At 39.9% G+C, this 20,936-nt stretch overlaps 1 protein-coding gene and 1 long non-coding RNA gene across 3 annotated transcripts in view; one reads left to right on the top strand and one right to left on the bottom strand.

Annotated features, from left to right (window-relative positions):
• ARHGAP24 (Rho GTPase activating protein 24) overlaps positions 1-20,936 on the bottom strand; it is a 186,448-nt gene that overhangs the window by 151,950 nt on the left and 13,562 nt on the right. For both annotated transcript variants that reach the window (XM_072928655.1, XM_032748205.3), the window contains exon 2: positions 4,429-4,628. In XM_072928655.1, the coding sequence (XP_072784756.1) occupies positions 4,429-4,608 (180 nt within the window). In that variant the 5' untranslated portion in view covers positions 4,609-4,628. The remainder of the gene's footprint in view (positions 1-4,428; positions 4,629-20,936) is intronic.
• LOC115495055 (uncharacterized) lies at positions 12,104-15,974 on the top strand. Its single transcript, XR_003960131.4, has 3 exons — positions 12,104-12,180; positions 13,090-13,193; positions 15,287-15,974. It is a non-coding gene; the product is annotated as an uncharacterized lncRNA (long non-coding RNA).

Here is a 20,936-nt window from a genome sequence, read left to right as displayed (position 1 = left end):
GAAACTTTGTACTCACCTTCAAACAGGGCAGAAAGCAGGACCCTGGGAACTACCAGCCTGTCAGCCTCAGCCCTGGGCCTGGGAGTAACATGGAACAGATCTCCTGGAAGTTGTGCTAGGGCACATGGAGGATGGGAAGGTGATTTGAGACATCCAGCACAGCTTCACCAAGCGCCTGACCAACCCTGTGGCTTTCTGTGATGGAATGACTCCATCAGTGGGCAAGGGAGGATTACAGATGTTATTCATCTGGGCTTCTGTAAAGTCCTTAACATGGTTCCCCACAGCATCCTTCTCTCTAAATTGAAGATAAATGCATTTGATGTTGGGACTGTTAGGTGAATAAGGAATTGGCTGGATCCAGACAGTAGTGGTCAAGAACTGAGTCTCAACGGACATCAGTCACAGGAGGTTGAAACTGGATGATCTTCGAGGTCCTTCCAAGCTAGATCATTCTATGACTCATTCTGTGATTTTTCCAGAAAGTTATAGTTCAAAATATATTCCTTTTGTACATCAGAGAACATCTCTTCCTTACAGACAGAACAGTGACCTGAACTTAAGACTGCAGTTGCCACTAACTCACTTTCAGTCAAAAACCAATTCAAATGTCTAAGATTGACACTTTTCCACTTCAATCCCCTGTCCCATCCCAGGGCCTGCCTAAGATACTGTGAGCCACTGAATTACTTAAGCTGAACAGTTAAGAGCTTATAAAGAACTTGAGGATAAAACCTGCATGGCAAACTGTTCAGGATGGGATATAAACTGGAACAGCAGATCCTTGTCAGCTTTCAGACATACACCACAAGTGTTTCCTGAAGGCTTTTCAAGATCTCTCTGCTGTAAATGCCTCAAACTCAAGTCCATAAACCAAGATGAGTCTCAACAACATTAAAGAGGTGCCTGAAACTGAAATGCTGTTTAGACTGGATGAGTTTGTCCATTCTTGTTCATTTACAACCTAATACCAACGATCTTCCACCAGTACAAGGTACCAAGCTTTGCTCCCACTACCTCAGTAACACTGGGAGAACGAGATAGCAAAACTCAAAAAAGGAGACGATGCTGCAGATCTCCCTTCTGTTGATCACAAAACCATAGAAAAAACACTGTGTCTCACAAGCTGGCACTGACTTCCTCCTCCTGTCTTCAGTCAAGAACATGTCAACCCTGTCAAGCTGGAGAGGTTAACCATAGGAGAGAAAAAATGAAGAAATGAATTTTCATGGGCTGCGTTTAAACAACAGCTGTACTGTGGAACAGGGAACCCTAAATTCTGATTTCTTTCAGCTGCCCACATTTGAAGCTTGAAGAGTTGACCTTCAGATCTAGCATAATACTATCTTTCTAAAACACAAAATAGTAAAAAGAATTAAGAAAAGAAAATCCAGTATCACTTCCAAGCAGTAGAGATAACACAGATTTATCAGAAATCAGATTTTATTCCTTCACATGCCTTGCTCACTTATTTAGATTTTAGATATTTTTTTTTCTTCTGTGGAATTAACTAGATTATTGCTATCCAAACACACATCTTCAGTAAACAGAAATGCCATCTTTGCCAGATCCAGAGATATTTCAGGGATTTCAGCACAAATGACAGATGCTAATTTATTGATAAAACATTAAAAGGGAAAGATTCATGTGTTTGATGATAATAAAGAATCAATGACAATTCACTGACCTTGACTGTAACAGCTGTGCATTGCTTTTTCTTCTGTTCTTCACTAGCTCTGTGTGCCTGTAGGCACAGCTTGGCAGAGGCAATTCCCCACTCTCACACTGATTGTTAATGACTTTTAAATTTAATAGCCTTGACACCAAGGAGATGTACACACATTGACTAAAGCATATGTGGTACCCATCTCTGTTACTAGCAGGAAACGAGCCTGCTTCAGAAATTCCAAGGCATTTACTGATGGTTTAGACACAAAATGTTCCTCCTTCTCTTTACTCCCATTATACACAAACACTTGGAGAATGAAGTCTGACAGATCATAAGGTTTCTCTAAAGTTTGGTTCCATTCACATCTCCCTCACTTTCAAAAACACAAATATCATGGCATAATATCTGTTACAGACTGAACAGAAGCCAAGCCCAAATGTTAAGCAGACTGGTGCTCAGGACACCTGCTGAATTTGCACCAGAAACTGGATTCTGCTATTCTCCAATTCACATTGACATGAATACAAGCTATGAACATAAGCTCACTGGCATGTCTTGTCCTCTCCTACTATAGTTCTTCCACCTTCTATAAATATATACATACATACATATATATATATATATATATATATATACACACACACACACACACGGTCACACGGTGTGCAATTAGAATATCCCTCAGTACAAGTAATCACTGCTCTCTGCCTCCTTCCAAACACAGCCAACCAGCATGCAAAACAAAAACTACAATGTGATTTGGAACAAAATCTCCTTAAGTTTCTTTTATTATATTATTGTCTAAAAGAATTACTGCACATCCATAAATTGTACAGACTGTACAATCCAGTAGTAAACAAAGAAGTATTTAGCCTAAATACAGATCCAACATAACAAAATATGCTTGCCATTTCCTAATATCCCTATGCACTGAAAATTCTTGTTATCAGTGGAGTCCTTTGATTTTGCTCTCCACAGCAAGAACAGGGTTCCCAGAAGGTCATAGTGATTTTCTTGTCACAGTTAATGCAGCAAACCCTTCAATGTAATGGGAAAAAATAGTTCTGTATATGGCATTGAACCTGGGACATATTTCAGGCACTGACACTTGTGCAGTTTGTTTCAGAAACATTTCAAAAGCTACACCAAGGTGAGCTATTGACTGAATCTAATTTGGACAGGCCCATAAATTTTCCAAACCCATCAGCATACGTTAGGTTACTTCTCTCAGTGTTTTTCCCACCCTACTTTATATTTCTTTATGAATTTGCTTGAGACAAAAGTGGAAAATTCAAATAAGCTTTTCATTATTTCACAAGCTGCTACCTAACCTATCTCAAGTATCACATCAGAATTACCATCTCCATTTGACAAAAGGGAAGCAGCAAAGTCAATAGGATAATTCTGAAGCTATTCCACAGGTCAGTAGCAGATGGACAAGAAGATAATTTGGGCTCTGGGCTGTAGAAAGTTCCATGAAACACAGCATTATGCTACCTCTTAAAAAGTCATGAAGTCTTTGCATGCAAACATCCTAGCAGATATCAAGTACTAGGAAGCAGAGCTATATTCTGGAAACTGCGGATCTGGCCCAAACATTTTACTTTGATGGCTGCTTTTTACACCCTTGATTAAAAATATATATAGTGGAAGATATGCTGTATTTCCCAGAAATTGTTAACTATTTCATATTCAAAGTAGCCATCATACCATATCATTTATGTAAATATACAGTGTGTTATTTGATTAACCTATACTATCTGAGATAACTTTTTGGGAAAACAGCTACCAAGGCTGTGAAATAGGTACTTAGAAATTAACTCACTTTGGAAACCATCTCCTCAAGACTGAATACTTTTCTTCATTATGTGCACCATAACGCAACCTGTAAAGCTCAGCCAAGTGTCATGCCTGTTCCATACAGGAAACAGGGTTAGGTGGGTTTTACATCTCTAAGAACTCCCTGTGAAATTCCATACAAAAGGTATACCATCAGAAATTCAGCAGCCATCAAAAATATGAGTGTGATGATCATATTTTAGTACCTGCACAGAAGTAATTCACAGATGTCAAAGTCTTTTTGAAAGTCACAAACATCTGGAAAATCATTAATACATGAAACTATCATACCCCTGTAGGTGCTAGCAGGAGATCCTTACTATCAAAGAGGCTCAGGCCTGCCCTGACCCAAGAGGAAGAACTATGGCATTCTAGGGCTAGGCAGCCCTGAAGCATGCTGATGAAAAAGCTAAATAAATAGGAAAAGAGATGAGGGTTAAGGAGCAGTAAATCACCACAACAGAAGCAGCCAGGCACACACCAGTCTGTTCCATATTACAGATGGCAATTCAGGCTAGGGTCTTATTTGGGAAGACACAAAGCAGGGATACTCTGCATAGTAAGCAGAAAAAAAAAACTTTAAAAAAACCCCAGCAGTATCTTTTAAAATACAGCTTATTCATCTGCCTCAGTCAAGTCCATCTGACTGATGATTTTTTTCTACTTGAACTTCCTGTATATTTCTCTCCCTTTAAAATGCAGAAATGAGAAAACCTGACCTGGGAAAGGAAGTTTTAGAAATGAGTCTGATGGGGAAACCACATTAACTGCCAGGGCCTGACTCAGTGTAACCAAAATCCCAAATCCAACACTGAGTCAGTAACAAAGATGGAGAAGTTTGGTGCTTTACACTCCAGACAATTCTGCTTGCATTAACTTACTTTTCTCTCTGACCTCCCATCCTATCTCCTTTCACTTACCAAAGGCTTAGTTTCATCTTCATCTTTGAAATAGTAGAGCTGGTCTCCCTTGAGGACAAACCAGCGCGTGTGCCACGTCTTGACAAAGCCACCCTGCTTCCGCAGCCACCCACACTTGATGGCAACATGCTGCCCTTGGCTCAGGGCAGGAGTCTCTGAAGAGCCATTATGTTCTTCCATACTGGGAATGGGCAACTCTCCTGTTGGGCAAACAAGAGGAAAAGGTAAAATTATTACATTATCATCCAGGCAGTAACTCACTCCTTTCAACACAGCTGGAAAAGAAACACGCCTCGGCTACAGAAGTGTGTTAGAAAAGCATTTGCCATCTGCCTGCTTGTTCTCATACTAGCACCCCATCAGCTGAGAGAACTACTACTCACCTATAAAACACTAAAATAATAATGAACTGCTAAAAAGCGGGCAAGAGGCAAAAGTTTTGTTCAACTGCTGTGCAAGACATTTTGACCAGCACTGAAGAAGATATCAGCTGTTTCTTAGGGTGAGTTCTGCTGCATTACAGGCAGTAACAAGGAATGAATTTACAGTACTTCCTCAGACTATGGAAAGCAGCTGACTACTGGAGGTCCCCATTTAAAATTCCTTGGCAGGCCTAGTGCTTTCAGTGAGTGTTTAAAAAGCCTCTGCTTTACCAAAGTTTAATCTTACCCCACTAGACAAGAGTGGGGTGGTTTTGTTATTATTGTTGTTACTCCTTTTACTGAAGTCCATTTAAAGGAATGGGGACAGTAACATGCAAGAATAGTTGCACATCACCTCATACAAGCAACCTCTGACTGAAGTGAGTGTGTGCCCAGACACTTGTTATAGTTATCTGGCAAATCATGAAGACTTTTGGCCCATCTTAAGGCACAAGAACTGTGTCAAAACTAGAGCTGAATTGTGGAACTAAACTTGACAAAGTTTCATGTGATATTTTGGCATTCTTAAAACTATACCTTTTAACCATTTCTGGATAGTCATGACTCTTCCTGATGGATTTTGTACATATAATCATGTAGTAATATGCTTAAGCTTCTCAGTCGAAAAGCTTTTCCTGATCTCCTATTAAGTCTAGAGCACAAGCAAACAATTTTGAGTTGCAAGTTCTGGAATTTCTAGTTAAAATACAAATCAAACTGAAACCTACATGTACCAAAGAGTTTATACCTAAACAGAATAAAATGTGACTATGACCACAGACAAAGCAGTGTGCAAAATCATTCATGAAATTTCACTAAGTGTTTGAAGAACAACATGTTTCTCTTCTTTCCAGACTACCACTGGCAATCTCTTGCCTCATCAGGAGCTTGCACAGCTGTTAAAACCTGGAAAAGCTGGCTTCTTAGATAGCTTTTTGTTTCCAAACATCAGGTCGGGAAAAGAATGAAATATTCTTGACATTGCAGGTAGGAAACATCTCTGACTAAGAACATTTAGACAGAAGCTTCAAAGTTCTGACTTTGGCAAAGAGGGTTAGTGAGTCCAAGCCTGGCACTCCTGCTCTGCATCCCCTACACAGCAACAAGACCTTCACTGAACATCGTGAATGAGCATCAGCATTGCCATTGCAAAGGGATGCACTCAGTTTCTAAGGCAGACTAGAAACACAGGTAACACACTCATTTGATGAGGCCATCCTTCTGACAATTCATACACAGTGTTACATCACCATAGAATAAATCACAATAACAGAAGGAATCAATAGATTCCAATCAGAAGTGGTTTTCAGCCCTTTTTTACCTTTGGCTCCTTCTTCCTACTGCTCACACATCCCCTTTGGAACAACTTCTCCAGCTGCCACCTCTGTTGTGGGTTTACAGCTTTTTCTTTTAATACCCACACACAGTCTGTTTTCACATCCCTGGTCTGGGCTGCATCCTGGAGACTGCTTGCCATGATTGCAACTCCTCACTGCCCTGTGCCACTGAGGTTAACAGGCCTCAACACAAGCACAGAGGTTTCAGCAAAGCACAAATTGCAGGATCAAAACTTAAATCACTTGGTATTCTTCTCAGATAAAGGAAATCTTTCTCCTGTCTCTTTAGAGTTCACCTAGAGTCACCCAGAACACTTGTACTGTGAGATTTACTTGAGCCAAGTGACACCACAAAACATACAAATGTGTCTAGCTCTCTGCAGAGCAGATCAAGATTTTTTTGTGTGTGTGTGTGTCTGTGGTTATAATTGCAAGAACAAAAATGAACCTGCTGAAAAGTCCTCAGACCACACTGTGCTCTCACCAAAAGGAAATGCACCCAACTCATAACTGGCTTTTTCTGAATACGAGCAGCAATCTCTTGGATGCTGCTGGGTTTTGCTTGGACCAACCACAGATGCCAAGAAGCAGCCCTCCAACTCACACCTTTAGAAGGTGAATTAGTGAAATATTTTATGGAAAGCATTGTAAACAGCAGGTAAATTACTGCAACTGAAAAAAAGAACAAAATCATTACCCATAGGCTACCCTGCTCCTTGGTGCACAACTGCTAAGCTGATCAGCTCATCTCTGCTGCCTGGGCAAGCCTCAAGGCAGGGACAAAGGAGTTTAAATACAGTATCTATGTGTATCACACAGCAGTGCAAAAGACATTAGGTCCCTATTACACTTGGACCATAAACAAGAATCTAAATACCAAAGTCAAAACCAATTAGCTGCTCAGATGAAAGATAACTTTTTATTTTTTTGCATGAAGTCACATGTCAATGGTGCTGATATCAGTGTACAAAGTATATGGATTTTTATCTAGCTGAGGAAGATGTTAATACATCTCCAACTCTTTGGTAAAATTTCTATCTATATCTGCAATATTAAAACACATGCGGCGTGGGAGAGACAACAGGTCTACTGTTCCCAAATCCTCACAGAACAGTGTAAGATCTCCTTTAAAGCAGTAGTATATCATATCCTAGGACATGCTCTGTACAAAAGAAAAAAAAAAAAAAGAAAAAAAAAAAAGAGTTAAATCACTAATGAATACAGCTTTTTAGCAGTAAAAAAAAAAAAAAAAATTCAGCCACCTGGCTTGTTTGCATTTAGTCCTGAGATTAAGTTTATTTGTTGCTTTTCATATATCCTTTCCTTTCAATGTCTGCCTACTACAAACCAGACTTGGAATCAGAAATTCCAGCGGCCGGCTCACTTTCACTACTTGTTTTTACAGCTGTTTCAACACTAAGATCATAAAAATAAATTGCAGAAATATCAGGGTGCTGGCACTGGATGCAGAGAACAGTGATGTGCAAACAGTATGTAAACAACACATGACAAAGTGTGGAATTACATCAACATACTCCAAGTCCTCTCAGTCTCATAAGAGGAGGCAGAAAGCCATGCATTTTCAGCACTAAGTGAGAATATTCCTCAAACTCATCTTCTCAACAGGAAACACAACTTGTACTTGCTACCAGAGTCAACTCTACTGACTTGGCCAGCCTCCAACTTAGGTAATGACCAGAACTGAATAAATTCTATTCTATATATTCATTTGGGGCTGCCTGTGGGCTCACTCTCCTGGGCTGGTCTGGACATCAGGAGTGCAAAGCAAACAAAATGAGAAATGTTCCCTGACACATTGGCTTTGCATCAACATCTCCTGGTCCACGGAGACCATCACCATCTACCACTGCTGGCCTCAATCCAACCTTCTTCTGATCCCATAAAGCCACTTGCCTCTCTCACTGGTCTGTCCATAAGGCAACTAACTGCACTTATGTTCTCCTTGCCAATCTGGAAGGTCTGTGCCAGCAGCAGGCACAGAAAGCAGGGAAGTGTTTCTCCTCAGCTACTACTCACTCAATACTTGAATTATTAAATTGGGCATCTCCCCCAGATCCCAACATTTTGCCAGGAAATAGTCAGAGAAACTCATTAAAGCACACCAAATCCAGCTACAAGAGTAGTCACAGGACTGCATGAAGATCATCTGTTTGGCAAGAAACACCGGTGGTTTGCACCCAGTGTTTTTCTTCTCACTGAAATTTCTCATGGCCAAGATAGCACATTTCAAGCATGCAAAATATCAGCAGAATTTGCTTCCAGTAACTCTTCATCTTTGCCACTGCTCAAATGCTGTTCTTTGCAGCCCAATGTCAGCCCAGCACAAAATGGAAGCTGCTAGAGTGCCTGCCCCAGATCCATACTCTTTCAGCCTGTCCCATCCATTCCCTTGCTCTCACAAAGGAGCAGGCACACACAGCACTGGACAGACATGACTTCTCTACACCAAACACGTGGACAGATAGGCAGTAAGAGGCTGCAATTTTGTAGCAACAATAGGCTTGGTTATTGATGAACATATCTGCCAAATACATATACACACAAAATTCATAAAAGTCTTTGTGATACAATGGTGCTATGTAAAACTATATTAATACTTCAGCACATACACCTCTTTCCAAGTGATGTCTAGTTTTGGGTTCCCTTTTTCCTAAGAAGCTACACAGAGCATAAGTCTGAGTTTATTGGTATCTTTCAGGTTCAGAGTTGCTGCCTTCAACCAGTGAGTTTCCTTTCAATTTATTTTTTATTTAGTCCTAGTCCTTCTTAAAATCATTTAGTATGTGAAAACACTTGTCAGCATTCATCTTGCTTGTAATACATCCCATGGCACCTGAATCTCTGCTGCAACAGAGGCACGAGCTTGTAAGCAACTGCTGCAGGAAGCAGAAGACTGGCCTATTTCCCACCATTAGGATACTTCAAATCACTGCTACTCATCTGTTGTGTCAATGGGATATTGCACACGGAAGGAAAAACATGTCAAAGAGGTAAAAACATACTTCATAACTTTCTAAGCTGATTCTGTTTGTACTTAGCATTTTTACATTGCATGGAGCATGTCTCAGTTTCTGTCACTGCAAGGAGAGATTTTACAGCATCCCTTTCTTGCTCTTTTCCAAAACCTGCAGCAGTGTATTTGCCAGTAGCTTTCTGCCACAAACTTTTAGCACAGACATTATACATTTATGCAAAAAGTTTTCTGAGACATCTAACAAACCTCTTGGAGCACTGGCAGTAACGATGCTAGGCACAGATCATCTGGCTGTTCTGCATTCCTCACTCTCACTTTTGTCCTAACAGGGACAGCCTGAATATATTTTGCTTGAAAGAATTTTGATTCCAAGGCCTAAAGAATTACTCCTTAGGCAATAAAAAAACTGTGAAGAGGTGTTATCAGCAGTCAAACGCCACTGCCTGGTGAAACTGAGGGAAAGACATCCATTACTTTTTCAATACATTTTGGGATCAGTTCAAAAACCAAGACCAAATAACTTTGCCAGAAAATTGAGGGCTTGGTCAAATAAAACTCCTTAGTACCTCATTTGCATTTTCATGTCAGAACCTTCTAACACATTCTTAGACCAGCCAAAACCTTTACAAGCCTCTGTTTTCTTACAGGAATTCAGACACAGCTCTAAACAGCCCAAATAAAATGAGACATGAAGATTTATAAAGAATGTAAGATGACATTCAACTTCTTGTGAATTACAACAGGAATTAGTTAACAAATTTGGTCAGGGACTTTTGAAAACATCCACTTCTCTGTGTGTATATTTATTTTCTGTGATAATGACTAGTGTTAGTAAACGTGTACATAGTTTTGTAAAAGTAAAGCAATTGCAGCCTTTCTGTTACTGCAGCATCACATCACACTATCAGATCAGCATTTAGAGCAATTTTCACAGCTTTAACTTTTCATACCCTTGCCATTCAGTCCTATTCTGTGAAAATCCACACAGCAGCTTTCTCCATTCTTGACCTCCCACCACTGCTGTGGCAGCAGAAGTCATGACAAAATTCCAAAGCTAAGAGTACTTTGTTGATCACAGATTCTCTCCTGACACCTAGAAAGGACATTTGGTTCTCACCATCACTTCCTAATCCCACTAACTTTTTTGGGTGGAGATGGACTCCACCTGTAGAAGACTTGTGTAACTGGCAGACATTTGCACACAAGCTGTCTGGGTATCGTTTCTCTGGTACAGATACACCATACCTGATTTAGGAGTGGCTCCAAAATGTCACAGCACAGGAAAGGGTTTTGAAGAACTTCAGCAACAACTTCCAAGGATAACACTATCTCTGTTAAGCGTTTTTGCATGCTACCCACTATGTATATATCCCCCCAGCTTTTTCCTCACATGGTAGCACACAGTTGCAAGACAAGGTTGCTGCTACCAAAGCGACTGGAAAAGTGAAGGTGTCCCTGTTCATTGCAGAAGGATTGGACTAGGTGACCTTTAAAAGGTCCCTTCCAACACAAAACTATTCTATCACTAGAATGGAGTGGTCCTTAAGCTTCAAGGTTTCTGCCCAGACTCCCATTTCAAATGTGTTATTCTGCACAACCAGCAATGCTAGAAGTAAACTGCATACAGCAGAAGATCAGCTGTAACTATCTGTAGAAGCTTCAAAATCAACAGACAAGGCAATAAAGAGCCTCTGATAGCTGAAAGGGTCAAGTGATGCAAGATGGACAAAAAAAATGCAGAACAGCTGACAAGTCTCAGGAGCTGAAATACTGAGCAGTGAAAAGGTCAGGGAGCAAGTCAAAAGCAGCATCTGGAACAGCTGAAAGACATTTCAAGCCCCAGATGTCTCTTCCAACCAAAGGGTAACACTGCCTCTGAATATCTGACACTGGAAATACATAAACCCTGTTTACAGCTTCATGCTGTAAAAGTAGTAGAAAGTAGTCGTAAGGACAGCTTAAAAGTAACTAAATTCCCACATGTGAGGGGTGAATACTTCAACAGATAACAGCTTCACTTACAAAAGAATTGATTAAGAGTTATGTCCAAGCATGACCTCAACAGATGATCTCTCAAAGTATAAAAATAATCTCTAGCACCACTCTTTGTTCTCAAAGACTGGTGGCAAAAGTGAATCACTGAGAATGAAACAAGGCTGAATGCTTTTTCAGGAAATCCAACACAACAGGACTTTCCATGTTGTCCAATTCACAGCAGTTCAGACCTTGCACATTCCTTATAAAATTCACCAAGAGACTTAAGATGCTACAAATGACATTCACTAAATATGCTGCCAAGCAGCAAAAATACATTTCAGCAGCAAAAACCTCCTCCCAAATCTGCTGCAGTACTTGCAAATCAAAGGAGCTCACAGGCTCTGCAGAAAGAGCTTGTAGCTGCTGGAGAGTGGGAGGAAGAATGACAAGTGTGGTGCTGCCGGCAGCACACTTCGAACTCCTCTCTTGGTCAGAGCAAATGTAGTCCCAGCAAAGTCCCAGCTTTGGCAAAAAGTACTGGCAAGTTACTGGTTGGCAACATCTCTCCGGATACTCAGATGTTCAGAGCAGGAGGAACCTTATCTCTGGTGCCTCTATAGAAGCCTCAGGGGAAACAAAGGAAGGCTCAACCCACCTCAACTCAGCACACAATGACCTTTAAAGTTCAAATTTGACAAACAGAAATCAATGGACTTATTTTGAACCTATTTGCTATGAACATTTCATACAAAATTACTTCCTCTGCTTTGCTATGCACAATGTAATGTTTATCCCTTTCAGTAAACGAAGTTAAAGTAGCAGCAGCACTTGGTGATTTGCTGAGAGATTCCTCTGAAGCAAATCTCTCCCACTTCCATGTGTTCCCCAGAAGGATCATGACATCACAGATGTGCATGTGGGAACATTCTGCCCCCAGTGTACCAGGGGAACTGATGGACTTACAGCCTGTGCCTGCCTGCTGTCCTGTATGCATCCAGCGGAGTACATGGATATTAAGCAGGTAGGCACATACTGTACACCCAGCCTCAGAGAGTATCTTGACACTGTCCCAACTCGAACACAGGCAAGTCAGAACCAAAGGCTCAAACTTGGCAACCTCAGAGGTGCATCTGCTTCCATTCCTACTAAACTTAGTACCAGAGCCAAGATTTGTGTCCTCTCTGCATGCCAACCCCAGCAGGACCTAAACTTTAAATAGACCTACTTTTAAACAGGAATCAGTATCCTTTTAATGCTGTTCAGAAATGTTTTATGGTAATTGCCTCTGTCACTTAAAAACATTAACCATACTGACATAAATTTCCATGCTAGAATACTGGAGACAATATAGTCAAAATTTTTAAAAGCAGATGTGTGTCTTTCCACTGAAAAAGCCAACTCTAAATAAGCACCATTACTTTGCAGTTGACATTTCCATCTTCTGTCCAGGAAAAGCATTAATTCATACTTAAAGAACTAACTTTTCACTTTTTTAATACCAAGTTTACATCAGAAAAAGAGTCCACAATCCTCCCTATGTATTTCAGAAATCAGCAGAGTGTGTCATGCCACCTAAATTGTTTTAGTAAATGAAAAATAACACCATTGTGGTATTGCCCTTTCCAGTACAGCTCTAAGTAAAGTGAATACTGTCCCTGAATTCCTAAATCAGCACAAACACAATCCCTTGACTCTAAAATTAATTCATATGGGGAAATGGAATAAATTCATGGGATCCTTATCCTTTAAAAGGTCAATCTGTGCATGGATGCTAACATCTACTTTTCCAGCTTGTACTAAAGGAACCATTAAGAGCAAAGCCAACTCTGCTGTGTTGCATCCAGTCTTTACACTCCACCATCATAACCCCCAGTTAAAAGGTGAGCACACATTCCCTAAAAGCATTTGACGTTCATGTGTCTCTTTCTAGTCACTACTGTGCCATACGAGCTGAAGGAGAAGCAGAACTAGAGTCAAGAACACTTCAGCAAGTAACCGGTTACTTTCAGTGACCTGAAAGCCAGCTGAAAACATGTAAGCATCTTTTACTGACACTGCTGCACCCAAAATGAAAAAAGGGAAAACCACATTGTTATTCACCTAAAAGGATTCAAAACCAGCAAACTTGTATATGTTACTTACCTACATAAAAACTTAAGGAAAACATTATGTTTAGATTCTTTTTTTTTTAAAAAAAGCACCAACTAGTAGCAAGAAACATTGAGCACTCTCCAGGTTTTAGGCAGGCTACAAAAAGAGAAAGTGACACTAACTAGAACTAACACTTCAGAAAAATAGATGTAAAAGGAAAAGAAAAATAATCCAAAGATAGCGGGTCCTGGATCTGTAGGCACTTTGAGACTGTACTGAGCATGTTCATATTTACAGAGTTCAATTTATTAAATTTATCTAATTTAAGAGAGGCAAGGTATCCTGAGAATATAAATTTCTTCTGCTATGAACGACACAGTTCATTAACAGCATAAAATAGCATCAAGAACAAACCAGCAAAATCTCCCTTTTCTTATTAACTCCCTTCACATTAAGGAGAGTCTGTGTTTACTGTAAGTCACCATCTAAAGAGAAGAACATCAGCATGCCAAAGGGAAAGGAGGTTATCACCTCCAGTCAGACAGGCTTTACTATTTCACATTACTGTAGTCAAAACAGCAGAGAAGCCTTGCCACCAATACCTCAAAAATGCCCCATCTCTCTCCATATGACCATGATGGCTCTGCACTGTTGCCTTTTTGATTTTTTGTTCTTTATTTTCACAAAGAAGAAAAGGACATCTTTTTTGCCTTGCTTGTAACCTTCAGATTATCTATGATCTGTTCCAACACTACCCTGCATTTCAAAAGCAACATGTTTCTTCAGTGCAGGAAACCAAATGAAGTTTAAATCAGGGTCTCACAAACTCAAGCAGCTCCTTCTTTGCCAAAGCACAGATTGTTTGAGGATTTCTTTTTGCAGAATAAGGTGCATTCTGGAAAGTATGAATTACATGAGTTGACTGCTAAAACAATCAGCACCACAGTTTATTCCATTTGCAAAGCCAGTTCAGTAGAGCTGGCTAAAAGCTACAACTGTGGCTTTTATTATTTTACAACTACCAGTTATGGACAATTTTTCCCAAGGAATCACACTCACAACTAAGGCCTAGAACAGACACTGCAGAAAAGCCAGAGTAAGGCAATTAAATTAATCCAGCCTCCTAGTAGTAACTTCTTACTTCCTCTTTCTCTGTATCTGCAGCCCCAACTACATCTTTACTTTTCATCTTCTCTTGATCAGATAATGATTTCTAAGTTGGAAAATAAAATCTCTAGGTATCAACCACATAGAAAGCAATTTTTACATAGAGCTGTGCAGTTTATCAACTTGAGCCATCATTCACCCAAATTTAGGAACCAAGTTTAATTAGAACAGATGCAGATGGAATAGGATTCTTCAGATTCTCTTCCAACAGACACAGTGGTTCTCAAGACAACGTTTCAGTCTTTACAAATGGAAAAAGATAATTAACACTTTAACAAAATAGATTAGCCAGTGCAAATAGACACCATTGTAGCAACTGTTGGGTTTTATAGAATACACATAGAATATGGTGCTTTGGGAGTTTGCAGAACAGATACCCTGGTTATTGTCTTGTGACCTGACTTCTCTTCTTATATTAGCTCTGGCAAAGCATTTCTAATTCTTCACTTTTTTGTTTTCAATTATTCCTAAGGTCTTTGTCTTTTCGAAGACAATACTGCTGGTGCCGCTTCAGAGCTGTTAAGTGTAAACAGCAAGACTCATCAAAAACATTTATTTGACCTTGCATTTCCTAACAAAACAGCCCTGGAAGTTTCAAGTAAATAAAAAAAATCACTTTATACGTACAATTTTCAAGTTGATACAAAGGAAAAACAATCCAGCAGAGATAAAAGATGCCAGACATTGTTTGTGGAAGGCATTCAGCTTCACAGCAATAGGCTGGTGAAGGAGTCTGGACAAAACACATACAAAACACACCAATGCCTACAAGCACCAACACACTTTGCCTCTTCAGATGATGAAATTTGCCACGTGTTTCAGAAAAAAAAAAAAAAAAATTTGCTAATCCAGTTGCTCTTTGTGACTAGGCACCATAAGAGAGCAGCATCACCTACCTGCCTCCTGAAGAGTCTAAGTATCAGCTACTGAGATCTCAAACATCACCAAGTGTCCCTTGCCAGGATATGGGAGAAAGCTCCAGGAGCAGCTGGCTCACTCAGAACACGCAAGATCCCCACACAAATACCTGCAGCAGGAGCAGGCAAGCTGCAGCAGGAGCAGGGCTCCTCTGCCCTGCACCAAGAGCTAAGTGGAACCACAGCTGACCCAATGGTTTTGTTGTGGGCTCACCGCAGCCTTCCAGCTCAGCCCACACCAAAGAGATACGGACCCAAAGCCACAAATAAATACAAGCAGCTAAACTTGGACACCTCCGCTTTGCACAGAGGAACAACTCCACTGTGATGCTCTCACTCGCACATCACTTGCAACTCTACTTCACCAGGAACAAAAAACATGTTTCCAGCATTCCAGCTCTCTGCTAAATTGGATGCAGATGATGAAGGGTTTTTTCCCAAACATATGGAAGACAGGGCAGCTGAAATCTCAGCTAGGCCTTGAGAGATCCTGTGCATAAGGCATTAAGCTTTCTACAACACACAAGGAATCTAGGCAGCAACTACTATGATTTCATTTCAGAGTGTGATTTAAGATGATATTATGAGACAGAAATGTTAAAATAAACTAATAAAAGCCTTTCATGTACTCTCAAAGTCAGATGTTCATATGCCATGTATCTGGACAACCTCTGCTTTCAATGGAAGCCTGATCTCCACTTCAAAGGGAGGAAATTAGACAAAAGGGAAAAGAATGTACACCTCTCAGTACTGGAAGCCCCAGGAAACCCAGGACCAAAGGACTAAATCCATCACTTTTCCAACACCCCCAAGACAGACAAGCCTACAAGATGTTTAACCAAGAGAGAAATAAAAGCACAAGCATTTGCAGACCTCACTCTCAGCCACCAGTACATAAACTTCGCTCATTCTATTTTTTTGAGTAGCTACAGCATAGCAAAAAACATTTCTGTACATCCACTGCTAATGTAACCTGCTGATTGCTTTGAAAAGAAGCCATTCCCTCCACCAAGCGTAGGTGGCTTTCTTGTTTTAATTGGTGTTGCAGACAGGATGTATGTTTAATTTTCTCAGTGTTTAGTCTGTCCTCAAATATTAACATAACAGTGACCACTGTGACTGAATCCAAAACATGAAAAGCAGAGTTAAGTCCCAGCTTCCAATGTTTCCCCCCCCCCCCCCTCCCCCCCCCCCGATATTGTAAATATCTACACATGGAAGTGTTTTAACGGTGAACAAATTCTTATTCTGGTGTTTCGTCCTTTGGTACACAGCTTGACAGGAACTAGTTTTATCTGTAAGCTCTGCAGGAAGTAGTTTGGACACTTGGAAGCAGAAATAAATTGTTCATGAGATACCTTGCTGTAGTATTTGCTGATTACTCAGAATTTTGTCTATCCATGCTGTGAGTTGATGCTTTAGTCCTTACACAGAATATATTTGAAATTGCTCCAAAGGAGCAGCTATTTCTGCCTTCAGTGGCACAAAAATCGTGTGACTAGCCTGAAAGTTCAACCATTACCACTGCATTTGCAAGAACACATGCACTCTGATGCTTGAAGAGTGTCAAATATTTCTTATCAGACATATATACACTTCACTGGGATAATTCACATGACCAAAACATATTAATGTGGTTAGTATTAGTGATTTAGCCACACAGATAATCCTGTTCACACTGAGACAGATTTCAGAAGATGAAGCTAATGAAGAAATTGCGTAAGTTTATTTCGTTCCAAAATCCTTGAAAACTTATCTGTGCATTGTTAACTCTTCCTCCTTCTCAACTCCAGTGACAAGACAGATATGACCAAATTCATCTGGAACCTTCACCAAAACTCACTGAAAAATACAGTCAGTTTTAAAGCTAAGTGGAAGGCATAGAGAGCTAAATCACCATTAAGTACTTCTACTTAATTCCATCACTATTATCAGATTTCTGTAGAGACTGCACCAGTTATCCCTAAAAAAAACCCCATCTTTTACTCCCTAAGCAAATAATTGAAAAATTACACACTGCTCTTTAAAGCTTGTCGAAGAACCTAAAAAGTTTGAACATGTTTTTTTAAATCATTTTTAATAGTTTTATAGACTGTTTTGGTAGGTTTGTTTTGGGACTTTTTTTTAGTTGTTCTAAAGCCATTTTGAAAAACTAGTATGAGTGGAAATCAGGCATCAGTTCATCTTCTGGATCCAAGAAACTGCAGGTAGAAGAAGAGAGCGTGTGATGGATTTCAAAGCATCACCTTTTGCCCTGCCCCCTCTTCAAACTGTTCTTTTGTAATTTCACCTCAGTTTATTTTCTTCTTCTCAAAACTGGCAAATAAGTATTCCCTTTATAAATATTTTTGTACAAGGGAAATACATTCCCAGGAATTTACTAGGCAATTATTTGGCTAGTACTCTTTCATGCAGCTCAGTCACACAGCTTTTCCTGCACAAATACCCACGCAGGGGATCCCAGCATAACACTGGCACAGCTGTGCTCAGCCCTCCACAGCTCCACACCTGGTTCCACAGCATAGAAATGTAAGGGAGGGAGGGCTAAAACTCCACCTGCCCCTCTCAGACAGTGCCAGGGAAGCTAAAACCACTCCAGCCTTCTACCCCCACCTCCTCCCAGACCTGCACACCAGAAAGAACAGTGTAAGAAAATTTTCCTGTCCACACTAAGTGGTTCATTTCTCAAAGAAGGGTAATGAGCTAAGAATGCACAGGTTTTGTAACCCAAAAGAAAAACCTGCCTGCTGTCCCTTTTGCCATTTTCACTGGCTAGTTCTGTAATAAGAGTGATAATATCTACCACAGTCATGGGTACACCATTTATGGCAGAAAATGGCACAAAAGAAACTGAAGAACAGTATATAAAGAAGTAGCAGCTGTATTTGTCATGGCAATCACCTAGTAGTACATTTCTGTATGTGAATTACTGCCAAATCCAAGCTCAAGTACACATAAGAGCTCCTGAGAAGACTGTTAAAAGTGCAATTATTATTACATTTTTACTGAGCTTTAGGAAATTGTCAAGAACCCCCGTCACCTGTCTCATGCTTTTCTCATCTCAAACTTGAATCTGAGTCCTACTTTTCATTTAACCTCATCATTTCAGATACGTTCCATTATCCTCAAAGTGAACACACACTATATTATTTATTATATTAGTTTAAAACATGCTCTCAAAATCAAGCAATGATTGCACCAATAGGAACCAAACAACATGAAAAAGTGACACACTTAACAACAGCTCCCCTGTGCAGGCAGAACTCAACTTCAACTCACAGCAGATGCTGAGGGAAACCTGACCATGTCCCTGTACTACAGTTTATATGGAGGACTAAGCCACAATTTATCCTTTGAATTACTCAACTGTGAAGAACACAAAGTGAAAGGAAAAAAAAGAAAACAGATGTCACCACATCTAATAGACAAAGGAAAGTTTAGACACATCTGGATATCATGAAAGCCAAATACTTTTAATATGATTTCCAGTTCTTCTCTTTGGCAAATATGCATTAGATGTCCTAAAATCTAATCCCAAATTATTTGGATTAGTTTAGAAATACACACCAAAAAACCCACAATCACCAGGGAAAAAAAAAAAAAGAGGGGAGGGGAGAAATTTTCTGCTGGGAAAAAATCCCATAAGCAGCACAGTGCGCAATGGAATTTTTAAAAATTCGGAAACAGTTGTAAGATTTCAACACAAAGAGTTGTAAGATTTCAGCCTTCCAGAACAAAGCTGGTTTTATTATCTTTATTCTGGTTCACTGGAGAATTTTACTTTCTTTTTCCTGTAAGGAAGGAGGGACATAAGTAACTCTCACAGCACCATGACATTTCCTGAGAGACTGCCAAGGAAACTGGGGTTTCCCAAAAGATATCTCAAGTCTGGGACCTGGGGGCATCCTGGCATAAAATTCATCTCATGGTCCAGGTTTCCAGAAGAACCCACCATTCAAGCAGCCCATTCAAGTTCAAATATGCAAAGCAGAACTATAACAAGCTGTACTAGCATCCTTGGGAGAAAAAAAAAAAAAAAAGAAGGTTCAGATAGTGGTAATTTGGAAGTGATGGAACAATTTGCAAAAACTAACATGAATTTTCCCTTCCTATCTTCCTATTCTAAGGCAGTGAGGTGATTGCTCTTGGCTATCCAAGCCTAGACAGCTTGCCTTTAAGATTTATAAGACAATCTGATCCTCACAAGAACTGCAAAAATCACATTCGAAGAACAAAATAAACAGAGAACACACTACAACTCTGACCTATTTCTCGCAAGATTCACATTTGAAAAATACTGTTTACCTTCTCTGATAAAAACAGCCTGGAAGGAATACAGCATAAATATAGATCTTTTCTCTGCACTAAGTTCCCTAACAGTGGTAATATATAACAAGCTATTTGCAAACTTGCTTTCCAATTCAATATGGAAAACAATATGCCATATCAATACATCAACATCTTGTTTACCAAGTTCCATTTTTCTCCACAACAGAGCCAGCTTGGCAGGCATTCAGGGCAGGGGAAAGGAGATGAGCATTTGGTCAGACTGACACCCTGACAGCCAAGAACACAGAACATTCCACAAATGTTGGACGGGTGCAAACAGCAAGGAGCAAAAACAGCTTTAATGAGGGGGTGACACAGGTCGGCTCACTAAGGCACGCAAATCAGTGGCTCAATAAATAGACCACAAGTATCACTGGCAGCAAGATAAACCAAAGTTAACCTTCCCACAACAAGCCTGAGTGAGCAAATAGACCCTTGTTCAGAGAACAAAAACAAGCACCACTTTCTACTGCACAGCAAAAACCTCCAAGAGTTCAGTGAGGACTACTCCTCTGAAATCAAATCATTTCTTCAGAGCCAGAAATTCATGCACACCATGCAACACAAAATCAGGTCGTCTATGCTCTACACCTGCATCCAAATTTGTACTATAAAAAAGTGCCCTGAATAGTACTCAAACATTTTCATCATCCAGATGACAATTCCATTAACCCAAAGCTGACAGTAATATTTCTACAAACCGCCTCACTAACTAATTCCACTCTATGGAAAGAAATCATCCCATTTTTATACTGTTTTGTATTATGACATCACCTACCCTGCACAGGTCAAACCAAAGGATTCAAGCATATGAACAAATCCATGGATGTGTGATAGACAAAAGAGCAGTAATGATAAGCGTTTTTACTTGTGAACAAATAAAATAATTTATATTCCATGAACTGCATGACTTTATTTGCAGGAAGTTTACCTCTTTCAGTCTGCAGACTGTAACAAACAAGTGGAATTACCAAAAAACTGTGTTGCACATTTTTCAACTCACTACTGACTCAATACTCAGATAATTTTACTCTGCTCACGTGAGTCTTCTTTTATTGGGATGTGTTGCCTTTTTTTTCTCAGCAATACTTCTTCTGCCCTTTTTATTTGGTTTCAATAGATGTTGAACACAATACAAATGGAAGTTTTCTTTAGGGAAAAATCATCTCAGCTACCAAAAGCCCAGAACAAATGGATCTTCTGGTCATGAACTAGATCCCTCATGCAAATAGAACACCAAGACAGTGTCAGCAACACTTCGGATAACAACATT

The sequence above is a fragment of the Taeniopygia guttata genome, chromosome 4, assembly GCF_048771995.1.
Source record: "Taeniopygia guttata chromosome 4, bTaeGut7.mat, whole genome shotgun sequence".
Classification (NCBI taxonomy): Eukaryota; Metazoa; Chordata; class Aves; order Passeriformes; family Estrildidae; genus Taeniopygia; species Taeniopygia guttata.
The sequence above is the reverse complement of the archived record's forward strand: the minus strand, read 5'-3'. Positions and strand labels throughout refer to the sequence as shown.